Here is a 22,435-nt window from a genome sequence, read left to right on the forward strand (position 1 = left end):
TGCCAAGAATAAATAATATAACCCAAGAGAACATTAATCAAAATAAGTTTAAAACTCTCTGCCAAACAAGCACTTATTAAAGATAAGAAAGTAAATACAGAGAGTTCATGTCTATCTCTAACACTAGTCATTCCGGACTCTTACAACTCATTCTCAGCACATCTATAGGGAAGGACAAACAAAAAGAATATTGAGTGAAAAACTGAGTAAACATTAATGCACCTAATCGATTGAAAATGGAGAGAAGCTGCTTCGTTGGAGGCAAGCAGAATTCCAGAGAGAGAGAGAGAGAGAGAGAGAGAGAGTTATGAAAAATGGGTTCACGTCGTTTCTAACTGTAAACGACGTTAATATAAAAGTTGTCTTAAATGGCGTCGTTTTAAACAGTTCAAACGACGTGAATCTGATCCTTTTTAAAAGGATGTGAGTAATTCACGCGCGTGATACTTTTTGTGTTTTTATTAAACGACTTAAAAAAAATACAATTCATGCTTCATTTTTTGCTAAAGGAAGTTGAGTACTTAAAAGGACCCGTTTAGCAACTAAAAATTATGGCTTTACGCTACGTGTCTCAATTTTAGGCTACTCTAAAGAAGGATTCGGTTTATATATATATATATATGGTTAAATATGTTTTTGCCCCCTGTTGTTTAACACTTTTATTTTTTGTTCTCAGTAATTTATTTCGTATCGCAGATGGTACTTTGGTTATGGCGAAAGAAGGAGATGGTACCTCCGTTCAAATTTTCGTTCAAAAATTAACGGAAGTACACGTTAACACTTCAAAGAAGCTGACATGTGTAATATGCCTAATTAAAAATTAAAAAAATAAAGATTTGAAAATAATAAAAACTTAAAAAAAATTGAAAGCTTTAAAAAATTGAAAAAAAAATAAAATTAGGAGGTGGCTGGTTTACCACCCCAAAGAGAAAATGGGGGTGGTTTCGGCTACCCCCAAGAGCCTCAAGCCTTCCCCATTTGGCCTGAGGGTGGTTTACCCACCCCACAAGGCTAGAGAGAGAGAGAGAGAGCAAAAAAAAAAAAACAAGAAAAAAAAAAAAAAAAAAAGAAGGGGGGGGGTTAAGGGTTTGGTCCTTGGGGGTGGCCGAATCACCTCCAAGAGCCATAGGGGTGGTTTGGCCACCCCCTGACCACCTGGTCTAGGGTGGCCAAACCTAGTCTCAGGCCACACGGGGGTGGTTTCAGCCACCCCGATTTTACTCTTTGGGGGTGGCTCATCAAGGGCCATGGGGGTGCATGGCTTAGGCAACCCTCCTTTTTTTATTTTTTATTTTTTTTAATTTTTAAAGGTTTTTTTTTTTTTTTGAAGTTTTTATTATTTTTAATATTTTTTTTAGGCATAAGACGCGTGTTAGCTTCTTAAAGGTGTTGACATGGATTTCCGTCAATTTTTAGACGGAAGTTGAATGAAAGTACCATCTCAATCTTTAGTCATAAACGAGGTACCATCTACAATACAAAATGAACTACATGGGCCAAAAAAAACAAAAATAAAAAAATAAGAGGAGTTAAACCACAAGTGGTTCAAACGTATTTAATTCATATACATATAAATGATATGATATGATATATGATTACAATTCTTTCCCATGATGTTTGGTCGAAAATATTTTTAAAATTTAAATATAATAAAAATATCAAGGGCTTTTTCGAATGTTGTTATGAAATTTGTTCCGACGCGCAATGGCTTTCGAAATTAAACCTCATCTTCTACACTACATTGCAATGATATATTGGGAAATAAAGGAACACTTATTTGATTAGGTGTTATGTACGTAGGAGAGCTTTTTCTAGAAGAGCAAAAGATTATAAGCTTAATTATCGGAGATAAGATCAAATCATTTGACTTGAGGATTTCACGCTAGCTGTTTCAACATCTACATTTTCCTGGAATTAATTAATGCATAAAATCATTAAATAATTTCACGACTCGAAACATGCATGATTAAGTGCTCGATCGTAATTAAAAGTGATCATGGCATACAAGCAAACATGCATTTCGCAGCTCGTATATAATTTAAGCCTTCACCTTAAGGCTTTGGCGGCCGGCTTGGAGAAACCAATATTCCATTATTTGAAGTGGTCGGATCTGGCTGCATATATTTCTAATATATATGTGCAAATTAACTGGTTAAATTAATAACGGCCGGTTCACCCTCTAAATAAAAAATGGGTGCCACATTGGGCGAGATATGTCCATACAACTCATGCCACGTGTCATTATGGAATTTTAAAAAACAAATTGAAAAAAATAACTAAAATCCAAAAGCAAATATATATATATTTCAAGAAAAATAGGAAAATAGGGTGGCCTCCAGAGGTGGCCGGCGCCACCTCTAGTGGTGGCTCGCATCCACCCCAAGGGTCAGGGGTGGCCGCGCGGCTACCACCAGTAGCCTGGGGTGGCCCAAATGCCACCCCTAGGGGGTCGGGGGGTGGCACTCGGCCACCCCCCTCCCCAAGGGGTGGCTGCCACCCTAAACACTATATTTTCTTTTTCTTTTTTTAAAAAATAAAAATAAAAATGAATAAAAATAAAAATAAAATTTTACTTTTTTTAGTTTTTAGTTTGTAATTTTTAATTTTTTTTATAATTTTTTTTATTATTAGTTTTATTTTTTTTTACCATACCAATCATTATGCACAACTTTTCATACAAACCAATCATTTTCTACTATTAAAAAATATTTTTTTTCAATTTCTAAAAATTAACACTTATTTTCATAACACCAATCATTATACTCAACTTTTCATACAATCCAATCACTTTCTACCATTATAAAACACTTTTTTTCCAATCTTCCAAATTCAACACCCAAACACATATTCGAAAAGAATCTAAATTATATTCAACATCCAAACACATTTTCATTGTCTTGAAATCTGTGATCAGATTCAGAATATTATTCATATTCGAAATATTCAATACCCAAACGCACCATAAGCCACCCTCTACTCCTATAGGAGGGGGAGGGGGAGGCTAATCTCTATCCTCACAAAGAAGTTTTATTTTTTTATTTTCTCTCTATTTTTTTTTATTTCTAGGTAATTTTATTATTCAAGATACAATTTTTTTTAAAAAAAAAAAAATATTACTCTTTGCTTTTCGTTTCTTCGTAATTTTATTATTATTTAAAATATAATCAGAACTTCATCAAAAAATTTAGGGTTAAATAATTTTTTTGTCCCTTGTGGTTTAACAATTTTATTTTTTATCCTATGTGGTTCATTTCATATCATAAATGGTACCTCCTTTATAGCTAAAGACAAAGATGGTACCTCCGTCCAACTTTCATCCAAAAATTGATAGAAGTCTACGTCACATGCCTTCAACAACCAACATGTGTCCCTATGCATGATTAAAAAAAAAATTAAAAAATAAAAAACTTTAAAAAATAAAATAAAATAACCTTTTTGAAAAAAATAAAAATAAAGCCTCATGACCGGTCTAGGGGTGGCTTATGGTAATTGGGGGTGGTTCGGCTACCCCCTAAAGAGCAAAATGGAGTTGACCGAGCCACCCTCAAGGCTCTTGGGGATGGCTGGACCACCCCCGTTTGGCCTGAGGGTGGGTTCGGCCACCCCCACAAGCCCAAAAAAGAAAAAATAAAAAATAAAAATCGAATTAGGGTTTGGCCCTTAGAGATGGTTTCAGCCACTCCCATTTGTCGGAATGGTTCGACCACTGCCAAGACTTTTGGAGTGGTTTCGACCACCCCCATTTTGCTCTTTGAGAGTGGCCAAACCACCCCCAAATGCCATGGGGGTGGTTCGATCACTCCGAGACCAATCATGGCAATGGCTCAGCCACCCCTCTTTCTTTCAATTTTTTTTTTTTTTTTTTTTTTTTTTTTTTTTTTTTTTTTTGTATTTGTATTTGTATTTGTTAAAGTTTTGTATTTTTTTTTTTAAGTTTTTAGTTTTGTAATTTTTAATTATATATAGGGACACGTGTCAATTTTTTAAGGCATGTGATGTGGACTTCCGTTAATTTTTGGACAGAAGTTGAACGGAGATACCATTACAATCTTTAGCCATGATCAAGGTATCTTCTATGATACAAAATGAACCACAAGGAATAGAAAATAAAGTCGTTAAACTACATGGGTCAAACGTATTTAACTCAAAATTTTATATATGACAAGTCAATTTGAATGACCGGCAACAATGTTATGCGCGACTTACTTTTTTTTTTTTTTTTGAAAGAAAAAGAAACTCCATCACCAATTTGGAATAAAAATAAAAAATAAAACTAATGAAAGCCTTGTCAACTGTTATCTTCCCGTCATCATACCAATAAAAACGCAATAAAAACGCGTCATGGTCCACATTACCATAACACATGCAATTATATCAAAAGAGAATAAAAATAAAAAGTGGAGATCCACCCCATGGGGAGGGGGAGGGGGCAGTGTGGGGTGGGGTGGCTCCATCTCGACAAGTACAATATGGGTCCACAAAGTGGCAATGGAGGTTCCTTAATCACCCCATTCCAGGGGGTGGATCTCCACTCTCTCTTACCTCTTCAGGGGTAGCTCAACCCCCACAAAAAGGTAAGAGGGGAGGTCCACACTCCTATAGAGGTGGGCAAAGGAGGAGCCATCCCACTACTCCCTTATTAGGTGGTGGATATTTACACCTCTGCTTTTCTACAAGGGTGAATCTCCACCCTCCAACCCATTGTTTTGGAGTAGAACCACACTACATCACACAACACCCTCCCAACCCCCCTTTCCCCATACACACATCTCCATCCCCCCACCCCCTCTTTTTTTTTTTTTTTTTTTTTTTCTTTTTTTTTAACATAATTGTCTATCATGGATTTGGATATGTATAATTATTGGTTTGACATGAGAAGATGACAATTAGTAGGTTTTTCAGTAAAATTTGGATGAAAAATATAACATATTGACTTATTTGTAATATGAGTAAAAATTAGACTTTTAATTGTTAAAATTAAAATTTAGGCCTTGCTTGTTTATGTGCAAACTATTGTATGGTAAAGTTTTTCTTATTTTTGAGTGTTTGATATAAAGTAAAATATTGGTCAATCTAAAAATGTTTTTAGTTAACTAATGAAAATAATATTCTCGAGGCGTAAAATGATTTACGTTTCTCATCTACGTAAATCATTTTTCGCCGCTCTCTCACACTCTCGAATATGCAATTGTGAGAGGGCCTACTTACCCGACCAAGTCTTGGCCTACCAGAACACCTGCCAAGTAGGTGGGTCTGCAAAGGCCATCTCACAATTGCTTACCCAAAATGCAAGCAATATGGACAGACAATTATATTGGATCTCAATCTCACATACAAAAGCCTTTTATTCTCATACACTTTCTTTCTTTGCATCTCATCTTCGTCGTCTTTCTCTGTTTCCTGCAACTCATCAGTGAAGAAATATTTGGCGATTTTTCAAACGAAACAAAGGTCGAAAAATGTTTTTTAAACCATTTTCAAGGTTGTAAAAAAATGGGGGACATATTCACTTTTTCAAGGAAAAAAAATCTACTAAAAACATTTTACACCAAAACAAACAACGACTTAGAGTACATTTGGCACATTGAAATGAAATTAGAAACATTTTACCTAGGAATAAGAATGAGTATTATCAAGAATACAAGAAATTGGAATGAAATCACCATTCATATTTATTCATTTGGTGACAACACATGAATGTCTAAATTTTATAATTGAAATGAAATCAAATTTTAACTAAATTTTTTAAAATGTCTTTAATTATAAAAATAATATCCCAAAAAACAATTACTTTTTTTTTTTGTAAAAGTTCAAATTAGAAAAAACCTATTTCGAACATATTTTTTGAATTTTTTATTAACTTTCCAACGCCACCAATTTCATTGCAATCCGAGACTTGAGTAGAAAGTTATGATCAAAACACTGAGACATGTGCAGAATCCAAATTTAAATCCAATCCGATTTTGACTTTCATTGGAGAAATTTCGATTTAATAATTTTATTGATTTGATTAAATTTAACAACATCATATAGGTATTCTATTATGATTAGTTGCGCTTAACCATATCTTATAGGTCTTCTCAAAGTGTGCTTTAAGCCCAAAATTAATCAAATTAATTGTATGTTTATTTAAAACCTGAAACAATAAAACAACATAAAATCAAACAAATAACAATGCTAAGGAATTAACATATATAAGTTAAGGGGTTTAAATGTACAATATTCAACTCTTATCAGTAGCCCTTCCCAGAAGCTCGACAGATTTGAAAATTCTCAAGGTAGAACCAATGGTATTTGTAATGTGATTTCTATTTTCTATATGTAATTTGGGATATAGATGAAAATGGATAGAATTTGGAATTGATAATGATGATTGAATATGAAAGATTAGATGGTAAATGGTAATAGCACTTCAAGAAGCCCAAAAATCTCCAAAGCTGATTAAAGAACAGCTAATCTCCAAGAAACATTTTACTGAATAATCATTTCGATATCTTAATACACTTTTATCAAGAGTCTTATATAGAGTTAGCCCATAAACTCAAGCCTAAACATTTGGGCCTTACTATGGGCACAACTCTCACCTAATAATATTTTTTCAACTGTTAAACTCTAGCCTAGTGTCAAAGGGCTTTGGCCCACTAATCTAACATGCTAATTACACTTAAAAGGCTCCTACTATTATATCTCTTACAACGTTCCTTTTAAAAAAAGGCAATCCTCATTGACATGGCTTGGCATTCTGTTGGTTTGGATTGTGACTTTTTCATGTTTAGGATTGGAGCATCTAATTAAACCTACATATTTGGGCTCCCATCTATTTACTAAATTCTCATTTAGCTTTTGAGTCCGTCGCAATAGTTCAATTGGCTTGTCACCATAGATCTATTCCTAAAAGGTTATAGGAGAAGATCTTTTTCGTTCTTGATATTCCGATAAAAAGAGAGAATGGACGATCCTAAAACCAAAAAAAGGCATGGACTCCTCGACAACAAATCCAAAATGAAAATACACTACAGCAAGTACAATCAAATAGCAGGAAATAGACAATTTCACACGGTTTATACATTCCAAGCTAAATGTTTTTTCCTTTTTGTTCTTCTTTGTTTTTGTTTTTGTTATTTTTTAATCATAAAGGCATAATTATATTTTGATGCCATTTATCTTACTAATTTTACAGAAAATTGGATAAAAGTCTTTAACTGGAACTGGTCCAAAATTTAGGTCTTTAAATACAAAAAAAAATAAAAAAAAATAAAAAAAAAAGAAGAAGAAAAAGAAAAGAAAAGAAGAATGTATTCACAATATAATATAATAGAGATTGAAAGATCAATTTAATAATTGGGCAAATTAATTTTTTAATGAAAAAACAGTAAAAATTAAAAAATTTGTTGCCTTGCTAATATGCATATATATATATAATAGGTGGGTGATTTTTAGAATGGACATTTTCTAATAAAAAAAGAAAAGAGATTTAGGGATGTTTTTTATGAAAAAGTACGAGCAGATTACTGTTAATATGAAGGGCATAAATAACTTATACTTTTCAAGAGACCCAAGTCATTTTGCACTCTAAATATCTCATTTTTTTTCCTTGATTTCGAATGTCATTTATGTTGACTAATGTTTTCCGTTTACGCTAAAAAATACGAAAAATATTTTCAAGATTCTAGAGAGGCTTTACGTCCTAAAAGATGTCATTTTCTGTTGACTAGCTTTAAAAATGATTTCGAATATTTTTCTTCCAAATTAAACACTAAAAATATAAATTAAAAAAAAAATTGAAAACAAACAAGCCAAGATGACAATGCATCTAGCCCTAATGTGATCATATTTTTTTGAGGATGGTTTTTATTTTTTAGTTGTGATGAATGTGAAAGTAGTTTTTAGGAAAAAAAAATACACATATTTCCGTCAAATTATCACTCAATTGTTAATGTCTCTCAAAGTACCAATTGTGTTAATTTTCTCCCTCAAACTACCAAAAAATGTCAATGTCCCTCATAAGACTAACAAAAAGACAAAAGTGACCCTAAATTTTTTTCAATAAGACAAAAATGTCTTTTATAAATTCGAAAAAAAAAAAGAATTAAAATAAAAAGAAAAGTTTAAAAAAATAAAAAGAACAGTTTTTTTTTTTAAAAAAAAAACAGTTTTATTTTTGAGTTTTAGTTTTTAGTTTTTAGTTTTTTCTTTTTTTGAATATTTCTTGTTTTTTTTATGCTATTTTTTTTTTAATTTCAATAATTTAATAATTAGTACTTTTGTCATTAGGGGTGAACATTAACATTTTTTAATAATTTATGAGAGAACATTAACATAATTAATAATTTGTAAAGACATTAACAATAAAGAGCGGTAGTTTAAATTTAGAGCTATGCGTACTTTTTCATAGTTTGTAAATATTTGATGTGTAAGTTGAGTTATTTGGTAATATTTATATTTTTCTTTGGTAAAACTTTTCCAAAAAGTAATACCAAACGAGGTGACTCATTTTTATCGGCATGCACAGATCATAAAATCCGGCCTCCATCACTTTCGAGTAGGCCCCCCCTAATGGGTTGCGTGTAAACCACTTTGGGGGGAGCTATTTTCCATTTCCCTTGCCATACCATTGCAAAATGCTTCACTTTCACGTCTTTTAACACATGACAATCATTTCAACAAGCAAAAACAACCTCTTTTTTTTTTTTTTTTTTTTTTGAACCCATTTTGACAATAGATTACACAATTTTTAGTTGAGTTAAGATGTTGTATTCCTGAGTTGAGATATTGAGACAATCGGCCGTTGTTACTGTTAAAGTATTAATTAAATAATTAAATTTATTTTTATTTTTTAGCTTAAAATTTTTAGATAAGTGACGATTTATCATGATATTAGAATCAAAGGTATTGAATTCGAATATTGACTCCATCATTTACCCCACGTCTATATTAAATATTTTGCGTGTTGAATTCCTCACCTACTAAGAACAAAGTTTAAATATACACGTAAAAGAAAATGTTAAAATATTAATTAAATAATTAAATTTATTTTGGTACAAGCAAAAGTTGAATGTCGGATCGAAATTAGTTCACGTGCTTTCTTTTTTTTGTTTGGCTTCAAAAAAAACATGACGTTATTAGTTGATTGAAGAAGTCATTTAGCGCCGGAATACGACGAAAATATGGGTTCCAATCTGACTTTCTCAGTTCTCACTTCATCGAATACAAACGGCGTGCCGGCAAAGACGTCCAAAACACAAATAATTTGATTTACCCACGCCATTCATGCGCATGGATATCCCATCTATTATTCCACTCAAGTGCTTATTTTCAAATTGTTCATAGATTAATCGGTTCATAATTAAATGATGATTACATGATGTAATATTTCTAATTTCCACAAATAATCTTAAAATTATTCAAAAGAATGGATTAGAAAATATAAATAAATAAATAAATAATAAACAAGTATCCAAGAAGAAAATTAGTGGGGGAGGAAAAAAATAAGAGAATTTTAATACCAAGCATGCACGTCAAAAGGGGCTTATCAATTAACATTTTTCTATTTAATTTCATCACTGTTTTTCTTTCTTCATTTTTTTCTAGTAAAAAAATTTATTTTCTTTCAATAGTAAAAGTTTTTAAACGGTGGTAAACAATCTTTTTTTTTTAAAAAAAATTTCCCAAATACCCCCTTCGAAAACTACGACCCTCGATCATGTACAAAGGGTTGAGGGCCAAACAAACACGAGAAGATATTTGTGATCAAATTACACACCCTTATCTTGTATAAAAATTGCATTTAATTATTTAATTAATATTTTAACACTTCCATTTAATAAATGAGGTCATATAAGTGAAATATTTAATTTTAACTTAAATGTGGGTTAGCGTTCAAGCTCAATACTACTATTCTTGTATCATATTAACCACCAACAATTATTTCATAAGTTTAATCTAATAAAAAAAAATAATAAATTTAATTATTATTTTAAGAAAAGTAAAATTTATTATAATAGTTTCCGGTATGGTGTGGACGACACGTTCTCATGATCGTTGCAAAACAAACAAAATCAAGAGAACTAGCCGGGGTGCCAGTGGGTTTTATTATAATGCCTAAGTTAAATTCTGAATAAATAATATGCCCAATGCATAATAATTTAATCTAGGTCTTGTACCCGGTATAAGTGTCTATTTATAGGCTAGGAGGTGAATGCAAACTTGAATTAGGATTTCCTCCTCAGCTTGTCCAAGGAATGCCGCCATAGCTTGATTTGGACTTAGAATATTTATCAGACCAAAATCGGGATTCTTTCCCTATTCGTCTTGGAGTATATGATACCGGATTATCCAATATTTCGACGTAGCCTCCTCCTTCCATCTAAGCGGTCAGGTTGATACATCAGTTTTCGGGGCACTCTCTTCTCAAGACTCAATTAACCCAATTGAGGAAGTCAAATTCTGAACCTGGGACACATTCATTCCCGAGACTAGATCCAAGTACGTTGCCGATCATGTATCCATCTAAATAGTCGTTTTTGGAAGACGGGAGTAACTTATCACGCGGTTTCCTAGTGGGCTCTTTTTCGGAAGACATGCCGCTTGGGTCGAGGGCCCATACTTCTTTCTAGGCCGATGACGGTTCGAAGGCTCATGTCCTTTGAGCAAGGCTGGACTGTGTGTGATTATTTTCAAGAAAGTTCGTTTAACATACCATGCAAAAATGTTAAGCACTAAAACGGAAATAAAAACATAAAGGAGGGAAAGAGAAATTAATTTTGTCATTGTTTTTCTTTTTTTGGTGAAAAGTTTTATTTTCTTTCCATAATGAAGTTTTTTAAATGATAGAAAGAAAAAAAAATTATTTCCAAAATACTCATTTGAAAACCATGATCCTCGTATACTAAGGGTTTAGGACCAAGCAAATACGAGAACATATGTGAAGTCAAATTACACATCCTTATCTTGCACAGGAAGAATGTATTTAATAAGTTTAAGGACAATTTTCTTAAAAAAAATGAATGGCTTGAAAGAAATTCTTTAAAATTAATCTATTAAATTGTCATGTGTCAATTTTTAAAGCATATGAGAATTTTAATTATTACATGTTTTTAACATAAGACTTGAATCTCATACACATGGGTGTGAGGAATTTAGAGAAAAAAATTATTTATATTTTAAAATTAATTTTTAATAAGTGGTGTTCAACAAATAAAATATTTAAAATTAATTACAAAGCCAATGTTTAAACTCAAAATTATCAAATATTTAAATTAATAAAGAAAGTGTAGGTGTAAGTCCATAGCAGAGGATCCAAACTCCACAAGTTGCTTTCCGGCGGCGGCCCTGAGTCTAGTGTCAACTACAGAGTACTAACCTTTTTTGACTTTTGAGTTTTGACCTCTGACTGAGAGGCTAGTGGCAAATACAGAACGTTTAGGTGTACACCCCACAGTGCAATAAGACTCGAATCATAGAGAGTCAGATCGCGTGCCTACCGTCTGATATGAAGACAAAAGACACCCTTAAATCTCGGGGATGACTAGGCTGAGCGAAGACAGAGTCGGCACCGCATGTCAACACGTGCAGAGAGTGTTACACATCCGACTGTGACTGTGTTCAAATGAATGCCCACCTAACACGGCCTGCGCCGAACGCGTGTCTGACTGACCATGTGGAGGTGGTCGCTGCTGCCTGCTGGTGACCCACCACGCTACGTAGGAAAAGAATCTAACCAAAAAATAAAAAAATTTACTTGTATTTAAATTTTTATAAAAAGAATTTTATTAACTGACGTAGAATTTATTTATTAAAAATAATTAAAATAATTAATAAAAAAAATACAATAAGTATCAATAAATAAGTTTTATATCATCTTAATAAAACTCGTTTTATTAATGTTCAAATATATATAAAATTTCTTTTAAAAAAAAAACATGTTTAGAACGGTGGTCCTTATCAGTTATCATGGACCTCCATGTTCTAGAGCTTTCTCGAGTAAGGTGGAGAATTGTCGCTCTCTCCCACGCCAAATGTCAATTGTCCCCTTTCGTTTTATAGAAAATATTTATAGTTTTAAATTGCTGATCATGTTTAAGAAATCTTTTGAAATTATTATTTTATTTTTTATTTTTGGTTAAAATACATGTGAGCAGCCAGAATTACCGGTCATTTTCAAAACAGCATTAAATCTAACATGTCTGATACGTTGATATATTAATATATTATACAATAATTTTGTGGCAAAAAAGCCATTCCGCTAGGATTGGTATTTAGAATAAATGAAAAATTAAATTTGATCAAAATCTTTCAAAACTAACCTCATTTTAATTATTGAAAAACCAAAATTTCCCTAATAATTTAATACTATTTTTTAAAAAAAAAATAAAAAAATAAAAAATCTATGGTTGCCAAACTAAGTGAGAAGGGGGGTGGCTGAGTCACTTAACTCCCATGGGGTGGCTCATAGCTCCTTCTTGATTAAGTGGTCAATCTATTCTCAGGGGTGGTTTAGTCACCATTTGGGTTCTTTTATATATATATATATATATATATATATATATATATATATATATATATATATATATATATATATATATATATTTTGTATTAACTTCTCATTTTTATTTTTATGAAAATAAGGGTGCACATGACCACTTTCCATTCAATTTAATGGCATCGTATAATGGAGTGGTTTAATTACAATAAAATTGTATTTTTATGTATTTAAGTGTCACATTTGTCAATTTATAAGACTTTTATGTATCACAAGTCGAGTTCACGAGCTTTCTTCGAGTTGACCCGAATTTATACGGGTATGTCTCATTTAATAAACGAGCATATTAACGAATGACTCATTTATTTTTTGAACCAAGACTGAATCAAGTTTAAAAAAGCCGAGTCCAATCGAGTTCACGAGAAACCGATCTCATCTAACACCTCTACTTAAATGTATTTAACCCTTTTTTTTTTTTTTTTTTATTCTTGTTCTTGTTCTTCTTTCACTCTCTCTCTCTCTCTTTCTGTTTTCAAAATAAAAATATTAATAAAAAAAAAAATGTAACATTTACAAACTGATTTTTTTAGGTATTTCATTAAATGTATTATCTTTAAAATGTTAAAATTTATTATTCTTAATTCAAACTGATATACAAATAAATAAAAATATTGACGTTTTAAATAAATAAAAAATGAGAAAAATTCAAAAAACAAATTATGCTCGTTCATTCTCCTCAAATTGAAAATCTTTACTCGGTTTTTCTTTTAAAAAAAATCCTAAGAAAAATAATTTGTGCTTAGGATTTTTTTTTTTTTTGCAAGGCTCTCTCTTTAAGCAAACTAAGGAGGCAAGGAGTTTGAGTAAGGGGAAGAAGCAGGATTCACAATTGCAGCTCATCGTAGTAGTTGCTAATGGGAATATAGGACATTGTGGAGCTTATAAATTCATCCAACTCTTGTTTCTTGGCTAATGGGGGACAAGCTCCAATTTATTTTCTTTCGCAAACCAAGGGATTTGGGTAAAGGGAATAAATGACAATATATATTAGATGTGAATAGGAAATAATGAGTCATAGCCAAGATCCATAAGAATTCACATCTAAGCAATTGTTTCTTGGAAGAGGACCTTGTAGAGCTTATGAAACCCATCAAACTCCCGCTCCTTGGCCGATGTGGGACAAGCTCCCATTTATTTTTCTTAAGCAAATCAATGGATTTGGGTGAGGGGAAGAAACGACACAAGCAGAACTGAATAATAGAAAATGAGTAATAAGCGAGACTCACAAAAGTATCGCTTCTAAGCAATTGTTTACTAGAAAACGATCTTTGGGAGCTTATAAACCCATCAAACTCCCAATCCTCGGGCAATATGGGACAATCTCTCGTTTCCTTTTCTTAAGCAAATCAAAAGATTTTTAGAAAAGGGAAAGAAACGACACTATCAAAGCTACATAAGAGATAATGAATTAAAATATTTCCCAAAGATTGAAACAAAGTCAAAGATGCAATTAATGTCTATCGTTGGATCATCTTTCATTCACTCACATTACATTTAAAGGAAAATGGGATAAAAATGAGGGTACTTCTATTTGGAGGAGGGTTGAGCCTATAGGTGAAGGTGAGTATTTCTATTAGTAGTGAATATATATATATTTTTAGGATTAAAAATTAAGTTTGGCCCCTTTGAATAATTTCTTTTTGGTTCTATCCCTAACTATTAGATTAGGAAATATGAATTAGTACTAATTTAATACCTCATTTTCTTTGTTTGCTAGTTGGATTGCATGCATCCACTAGGATTTGTTTATGCACTCCTAATCCCCTAGGGGTTTAGATTAGGGAATATGAGTTAGGACAAGCATGACCTTCCTTACACGCAAAGCCCGACAAAAACTAGCACTTTGGAACCTTTTACAACCCTCTAGGCTTCAACGTGACCATAAGAGATTACTTTAGTGTTACTAAATAGAGAATGAACGGTCCAAATTTTGTTTAGTTGTATCTAATGAAATATGATTCTCTCTATTTTAAATGAAATGAAAAAGTTTGTGGATCTAATGATGTACGTGATATCAATGATGTTACGTCTTTTAAGAAGTTTAAATAATATACCGTTAAATTCACAAACTTTATATCCTAATAAGTGTCATCTAATAATGTACATAGACTACATAGTATTATTTAGTTTTTAAAATTTTAAATGATGTGATAACATTACATCAATTAACTAAGTTTTCTGTTTTGTTGTATCTAAAAGTGTACATGGTATTACATCATTTAAAACTTTTAGGAGAAACTTCACTAAACCCCCTCTGAACTTTCACCATGTTTGCAATTATCTTCTTAAACTTAAAAAAACTCTTAATTTAGTGTATTAATCTTTTAATTATTATTATTATTTTCAATTTCACACTCCGTTAGGATTTTGCTCTTTTTTTTCTTTAAAATTTCTTTAAAAAAAGGAAAAAAAATTGCAAGAATTTATGCGTTGGTCAAAATTTAACTGAATTTGAAAAAAAATACTCATGCCTGAATATTTGAAATTTTTTTATATATATATACTAAAAATAGGGGTATTTTTGAAATTTTGATACAATTTAATAGAAAATCTTAATGGATAGGTGAAATTGAAAAAAAATAAAATAAAAGATGTATACACTAAATTGAGAGTTTTTGAAGTTTATGGATACACTATTTTTTAATATATGTATATATATTAAAAAATAGGGTATTTTTGAAATTTTAATACAATTTAATGAAAATTTTTAATAGATGGGTGAAATTGAAAAAAAATTAAAAGATTAATACACTACATTGGAGAATTTTTGAAGTTTATGAGTAGTTGCAAAAGAGACGACAATTAAGAGGAGTAAGTGAAATTTATCAAAACTATTAAATGTTTCGTCAACAAATTAAGCTTTTTATTTTATTGCATCTAATAGTATATGGTCAATATTAGGTGATTTAAAAATTTTAAATTAATGTGAAAATATTATATCAACCAACTAAGCACGAACTTGGTTTATTAATGATTGTGGATAAGCACTTAGAAAAGTGGATGATGGTGGGAAAAGAATATTAATATGACATAATACATATAAAAATCAGTACTTTTATAGATTCAATGGATTCCTCATCCGCATATGGATTCCTTCATTAAGCAACAGTACACAGAAAATTAAATATCAAAGGGTGGACCCCGCTTTATCTAGCTGTAGGGCAAAACGCATAATTGCATCAAGTGAGAAAATATTTTCTTAATATTATTATTATTATTATTTAATACTACTTTCGAGTTTCCACGTTATCGTCATTCCCAATAGTGCCACATTTGGAAATAATATAAAGTTTTAAGCTGATTTGTCGTGCAATAAAAAATTAATCCAATAATTGATGACCTTCTTTGACCCTGGTGAACCTTATCGGTTAAGGATCTATAATAATTATTTGTTTAAATTGTTAATAATTTGAGTAGATAATAAAAGAGATTACATATGAAATACGTGTCTAAATAAATGTTGAACTGTCTGATCAACTAATTATGTTGAATTTTTTGAAAGGAAAAAAAAAAAAATGTAAAATCAGTCCATGTGATTTATTTAATCTGTAATTAGTTTCGCGTGGTATCAAAATGAACTCGGAGGTCTCTAACGTATGCCAAAAGAATAATTTATTTCTTACAGTCAAATTCTGTCTGCTAAATTAATAGATTCCGATAATGTGACATGTCAGAACCAATAACAGAATTTGTTGAGTCGGTGGACGGAAATTTGACTATAGGAAGTAAATTAATTTAAAAGGAAAAAAGAAAGAGAAAAATTATAGAAAATAAAATGGATATGTGATAGAACTATCTGGCTAATCCTTTTTACTTAAGATAAAGCACAAGATGAATTGAAAACACGGAAATACATATTATTATGTCTTGATATGAACTCATTAACGCAAAGTTACGAGGATGTTATTGTTGAAATTTTTCTATGAAAAAGAAAAAATCATATTTTAAATATTTAACCAATTTTCTTATTTCAAACAAAAAATCTGGTAAAAAAGTTCTAAGGGAAATAAAAGCACATTAAATGTAAAATCAAAACTTTTTCATGACCCAATGGTGCTAGGGTGGTAGGTAGTGGTTAGATTTGATGTGAATCGGAGACCGTGTAAGGTTTAGGGTCTAGGTTTCGTGAGGATTGAGAAATAATATAATGAATAATTTAAATAAATAGGCACAAAAAAATTATATGATTTGGTTATGAAAAAAAAAAAAGAATATCAAGCATGAAAAAATAAATAGGTTTTGATTAGATGGACCCCGACGGACGATTATTCATAGTCACCAAATTATTTTCTTACATTTTCTGATTCTTGACAAAACTTAGAAACACATCCAGATTCATTTTAACCATAAAAAGCAATAAAGCATCATTATGCAAACCCACCTTAATTTAGGGTTTGATGAATGGCCTCAGAAGATGAACCTTTCCGTTATTTCAGGTGCATACCAAGGGCAATCGCGTGATTACACATTTCGTTTCCCCTGGCTTCTACGCAATAGGCAGCTGAATACAGAGAGCAATCTCTCTCCCTCTCTCTCTCTCTCTCTCTCGGCAATATATTCAGGCCGTCTTTGACTCTCTTTACTTGAAAATTCTAGGGTTAGGGTCTGTAAATTCTTCCTCAATCTCAGGGCGTTTCTCTTGCTCGAAACTCCAATTAGTGTTCAATTTCTATATATATATATATATTTGTAAATTGTACCTACTGTAGCTAAACCGGTCTCTGATTCAGTGATTCTAGATCATTTGTGGGTATTCGGAGAATTCTCATGGTCTGTTAGCAAATTATATTTGCTGTTCATTTTCTTTTGGGAAAAAGCATTAATTTTCAAATGGCTGTCTGACAAAATTTGATTTGGATTTTCTTGGGTTTGAACATACAATCAATTGTGTTTCTCGAGAAAATCCAATTTGTATAATTACCTGTTCTTGGTCTGCGCCCCTATTAGGGCTGTTGCGATCTGAGACCCAATACACTGTAGCGAAATCAAAAGGAGAAGGCCATGCCGGTCCCAACCATAGCTCTCTACGCGAGCCCGCCGAGCAGCGTGTGCTCCACAGCGCATCCATGCCAGATCAACGCGCACGCGTCGTACGATTTCGAATTGAGCTCTCGGCCTTCGTCTTCGGCTTCATCCCCACCGTCCACGTCGCAAAAGCCTGTAATCGGCGGGCTCTCGTGCCTCTTCTCCTCGCCCACGGTGCGGTCTTCTTCGAACTTTCCGGGTGGCGGCTGCGGCGAGGAATTGAGCTCTTTGTGGCACGACAGAGGCGAAGAATTGAAGGAACTGAGCAGCTCTTATGGCTATACGCCGAGCAAGTTCACTGGGTCTTGTTTAAAGAAGGATTTGAGCCCGGTTTCGGTGTTTCAGGGGCCAGTTTCGTGTAGTAGTAGCGTGGTTGGCTCGGCTAGAAGCCCGCCGATGAGTTTCCAAAGTGGGTTGTTTAATGGGTTTGTAAGGAATGCTTTGGGGTCGTGCGTAGATTACGATTCGCCGAGTTTTGAGCTTCGCGGCGATGAATTAAACTCGGGCCTTGTGGAGGAACTGACTTTCAATATGGAGGTCCTGGGGAATTCTGAGCCATATGTGAAAGAATTGTTGGCGGGTGCCCAATTGAGACACAAAATTTTTTGTGAGGATTTTGTGGTTAAGGCCTTCTATGAAGCTGAGAAAGCACACAGAGGGCAGGTAAGATAAATTAAGTTCTTTTATTGTTTGAGCTTTGAGTGGGAAAGGTTTTGGTGATTTGAATTGAGATTTACGTATTGTTTTTGTTGTAGATGCGTGCCAGCGGCGATCCGTATTTGCAGCATTGTGTGGAGACGGCGGTACTGCTCGCGTTGATTGGTGCTAATGCAACGGTGGTTGCTGCGGGTCTTTTGCATGACACGCTTGATGATTCTTTTATGAGCTATGACTATATTTTTGGGACGTTTGGAGCTGGGGTTGCTGATTTGGTCGAAGGGGTAAGAGACTGATTTTTCATCATTTCATATGGTATTGAATATAAGGAGCGAAACAGAAACTGTCGTTCGATGTTTAAGTAAGAATGATCTTCTCACAGCAAGAGCAGTTGTGGTTTTATTATTGTACAGTTCATTTTTTTTGGCATGCATTTTATTTTATCAAGCAGAATAATAGTTGTAGGAGGCTAACTTGAAACTTTGCTAGCAATGGTTTTGTAGATCGCTTATAGTTTTCCAAAATCTGCATCTGACCATGTGCTGGGAGTGTCAAAGATGCCATATTCGGTTAAAGAAGAGCTAATTGTGAATTGGTTAAAGAAGCATCAGTGATGTGACATTTCGCTTGGATTCTCATACAACATGACATATACAATTCTGTGTTGTTATGTTTGTTGTCAAATTGTATAATAGTGGGGATTAGTTGTTGCAGTCATATGATCACCTTTGTACATGCTGGTTATGAAAGATTTCATTGGCCCTAACCATCCCTCGTATTTATAAGTAAACACCAGCTTTTAAGATTGATAATCTTAAAACTTTGTTGGTTGGGAGAGTCCAAATGAAACTGTTGACACTAAAGTGTGGATCAATTTTGTATATGGTTTTGAGGTGTGGATAATTTGCTATGTTGCTATCTGTCATTTTCCTAGGGTAACCACAAATATTGAAGATCTGGTGTCTCTGATCCCATCTCAGTTTTCCCCTTATTATTTCCCCCCACCCCTTTTTTTTTAATATGTACTCCATGTGTACTTTTTTTTTTTTTTTGATAAAGTACATATGTACTCTATGTGTACTTGACTGTGCTTTGCGTTTTTTAATGATATCTTTCTTACTTATCAAAATATTATTGTTATTATTATTATTTTTGGGGGGTGGGGGGGAATGCAATGCATTACACACTTGGTTTGGTTGTAATTCCATTTTTTTTTCCCCGAAATATAGAGGTGCTGTGGCATATAGTTTGAAATTGAGTGACTATGCCTTCCTTTATATGATTACAAAGTGTCTATTAGCACCTGTGCTGTTGATCAAATTTTGAAATTGATTCTCATTCCATTTTTTTTTTTTAACTAAAATATTATGCAGTTTAGAATTTCTTGTTGATCAGTTGATGTGACTTAGATGCATTCTATTGATATTTTGATTTTACGAGCTTTTATTTACTTTCAATGCCATTTATTCAGGTCTCCAAACTAAGTCACATGAGTAAGCTTGCACGTGACAACAATACAGCAAGTAAAACAGTTGAGGCTGATCGCATGCATACCATGTTCCTTGCCATGGCCGATGCCAGGGCTGTCCTGATTAAATTGGCAGATCGGTTGCATAATATGATGACACTAGATGCATTGCCTCTGGCCAAGCAACAAAGGTTCGCAAAGGAGACCTTGGAGATCTTTGTACCCTTGGCTAATCGTTTGGGAATCTTTACTTGGAAGGAGAAGCTAGAAAATCTGTGTTTTAAACATCTCTACCCAGACCAGCACAAAGAACTGTCCTCTAAGCTCGTCAACTCATTTGATGAGGCGATGATCACTTCTGCTATAGAGAAATTAGAACAAGCTCTTAAGGGTGAAGCTATTTCTTACCATGTCTTGTCTGGGCGGCATAAGAGCTTGTATAGCATTTACCGCAAAATGTTGAAGTATGATCTCTCTCTCTCTCTCTCTCTAAACACCCTCACCCACAGGCTGTGATAGAGATACCCAGATAATCAAATTTCATTTCTGGAGAATGTTATCCAAGCATGTTGTTTTGCTTGACCATCCTTAATTTTGCAAGTAGAATTAATAAAAAAGGTGACATGAGCAGTTAGCTTTATTTATTCTGATACTTATCTAAAAACTTCATTAATTAGTGATAGATCAGTATGCAGCCCGGATGGGCATGGGACTAAAATTTTATTGCTTCTGCTGCAATTATCCGTAGAAATGTCAACTTTTCATGAAATATGGACCGCTAATGCAGTTTGAACTAAAGCAACTTCATTATTGTGTTTATGGTGGGTAGGCCTTCATTTTGGTAAATATTTTTCATGTAACTAAAGGGAATTGTAGGCTTTGGACCACTTGAATTACTGCGAAGTCTTACTTCATTTGAAATATACTTTGGAGTTGGGAAAATTATTTTGATATTATCATTCCATCAGTTATGGTGTATTCTTTTCATTAGTTAGTCAGATTCACATGAATTAAATGATAGTGTTCTTTCCTTGGCAGAAAGAAGCTAACCATGGATGAAATTCATGACATTCATGGGTTGCGCGTGATTGTTGACAATGAGGAAGATTGTTATAAAGCATTGGGAGTTGTTCACCAGTTATGGTCTGAAGTACCTGGAAAGCTCAAGGACTACATAAGTCGTCCCAAGTTCAATGGGTCTGTAATAGCTTAAAAGTGGTTGTGTGATCTTTTATGTTGATATTTTCGTTTCTAATTTTGATTTCATAACTTACAGGTATCAATCTCTGCACACGGTAGTTATGGGTGAAGGCATGGTTCCACTTGAAGTTCAAATTCGGACAAAGGAGATGCATTTGCAGGCTGAGTTTGGATTTGCAGCTCATTGGAGATATAAGGAAGGTGACTGTGAATATTCTTCATTTGTGCTTCAGATGATTGAGTGGGCTCGGTGGGTTGTCACCTGGCAGTTTGAGACAATGAGTAAAGACCGGTCATCCATTGCCTCTGCTGACTCGATAAGGCCACCCTGCACATTCCCTTCTCATTCTGATGATTGCCCCTACTCATATAAGCCGCACTGTGACCAGGATGGGCCTGTGTTTGTGATCATGATTGAGAATGAGAAGGTTTGTGTTTGAATTTGCATTTTTAAGCACCGTTATTTGTTCTTTTTTATACATGTTATGAAACTATGATAAGAATAAAATATTAATTTGAATGACCAGATGGGTTCTTATATGAACAAGTCAATTTTGACTAGATGTGGTTTTTGTGCCATTGCTAGTCTTATGCAACTTGCCCTAATTTGGTTGATTTTGTGGCCTGTTTCATTTCAGTTCTCTCTATTCATATTGATCGTTTGCTTTAGGTGAAGGTGGAAAGTACATCATTCGCTGTGGATTGGTTTAGCGAAGAATGTTGACATACTTTTTGTTTGAATGTTGCAGATGTCAGTACAGGAGTTTCCTGTAAACTCGACCGTAATGGATTTGTTGGAAAGAGCTGGACGAGGAAGCTCAAGATGGGCCCTGTATGGTTTCCCACTGAAGGAAGAATTGAGGCCAAGGTTGAACCATCAGCCGGCGAGTGATTCCACGTGCAAGTTGAAGATGGGGGATGTGGTGGAGCTAACCCCAGCCATCCCTGACAAGTCTTTGACGGAGTACAGGGAAGAGATTCAGCGTATGTATAATCGCGGGCCGATTGTGTCCAGCACTGAACCTGCCGCCAGCAGTATGGTTGGATGGAGAAGTTGACCCCTGTTTGATTTGTTGTTTTAGCACTACATACGATTTTAGTTGCAATCATCTATTCTTGTATACAAGTCACCAATATTTCAATATTTGTACAGAAAAGCTGTATCGTTCTGTTACTAACTGCCACTGGGCTAGACAAAGTGCTGAATGATTTATCTTCTGAACTTCCAGTCAAACTTAAGTTTGTTGCATATATCATGTGTGCTTTCTTTGTTATATGCCGAGCCTTTTTGTGGAGGTAGAAGACAACTCTCAAGTGTCGTGTTGGTAGGGAAAACCTTGAGTTTCTTAGACGTGTTACTTTTTGTTTCCTGCTCTCGACCTCCAAAGCCAAACGCAAGGTCCTCCAATTCTCTTCGCCCGGCATCCTTTCCTGGTTGATTGAACCTTGTTTTGTCTTGACTTTCCCCAAAGAACTAAGGAACGGGGATTGAGAACAAGAGGAGTAAGGAACCTTGTCCTGGTTGATTGAACCTTGTTTTGGAC

At 33.5% G+C, this 22,435-nt stretch overlaps 1 protein-coding gene across 1 annotated transcript; it reads left to right on the top strand.

Moving 5' to 3' along the window:
• The first annotated feature begins 16,937 nt into the window (after positions 1-16,937).
• Positions 16,938-22,142, top strand: LOC133862283 (probable GTP diphosphokinase RSH2, chloroplastic). Its single transcript, XM_062298050.1, has 6 exons — positions 16,938-18,229; positions 18,322-18,507; positions 19,695-20,155; positions 20,730-20,888; positions 20,968-21,319; positions 21,641-22,142. The coding sequence occupies exons 1-6, from the start codon at positions 17,543-17,545 to the stop codon at positions 21,947-21,949; spliced, it is 2,154 nt and encodes a 717-aa protein (XP_062154034.1). The 5' UTR covers positions 16,938-17,542; the 3' UTR covers positions 21,950-22,142.
• Positions 22,143-22,435: the final 293 nt, after the last annotated feature.

Source organism: Alnus glutinosa, chromosome 3 (assembly GCF_958979055.1).
Source record: "Alnus glutinosa chromosome 3, dhAlnGlut1.1, whole genome shotgun sequence".
NCBI lineage: Eukaryota > Viridiplantae > Streptophyta > Magnoliopsida > Fagales > Betulaceae > Alnus > Alnus glutinosa.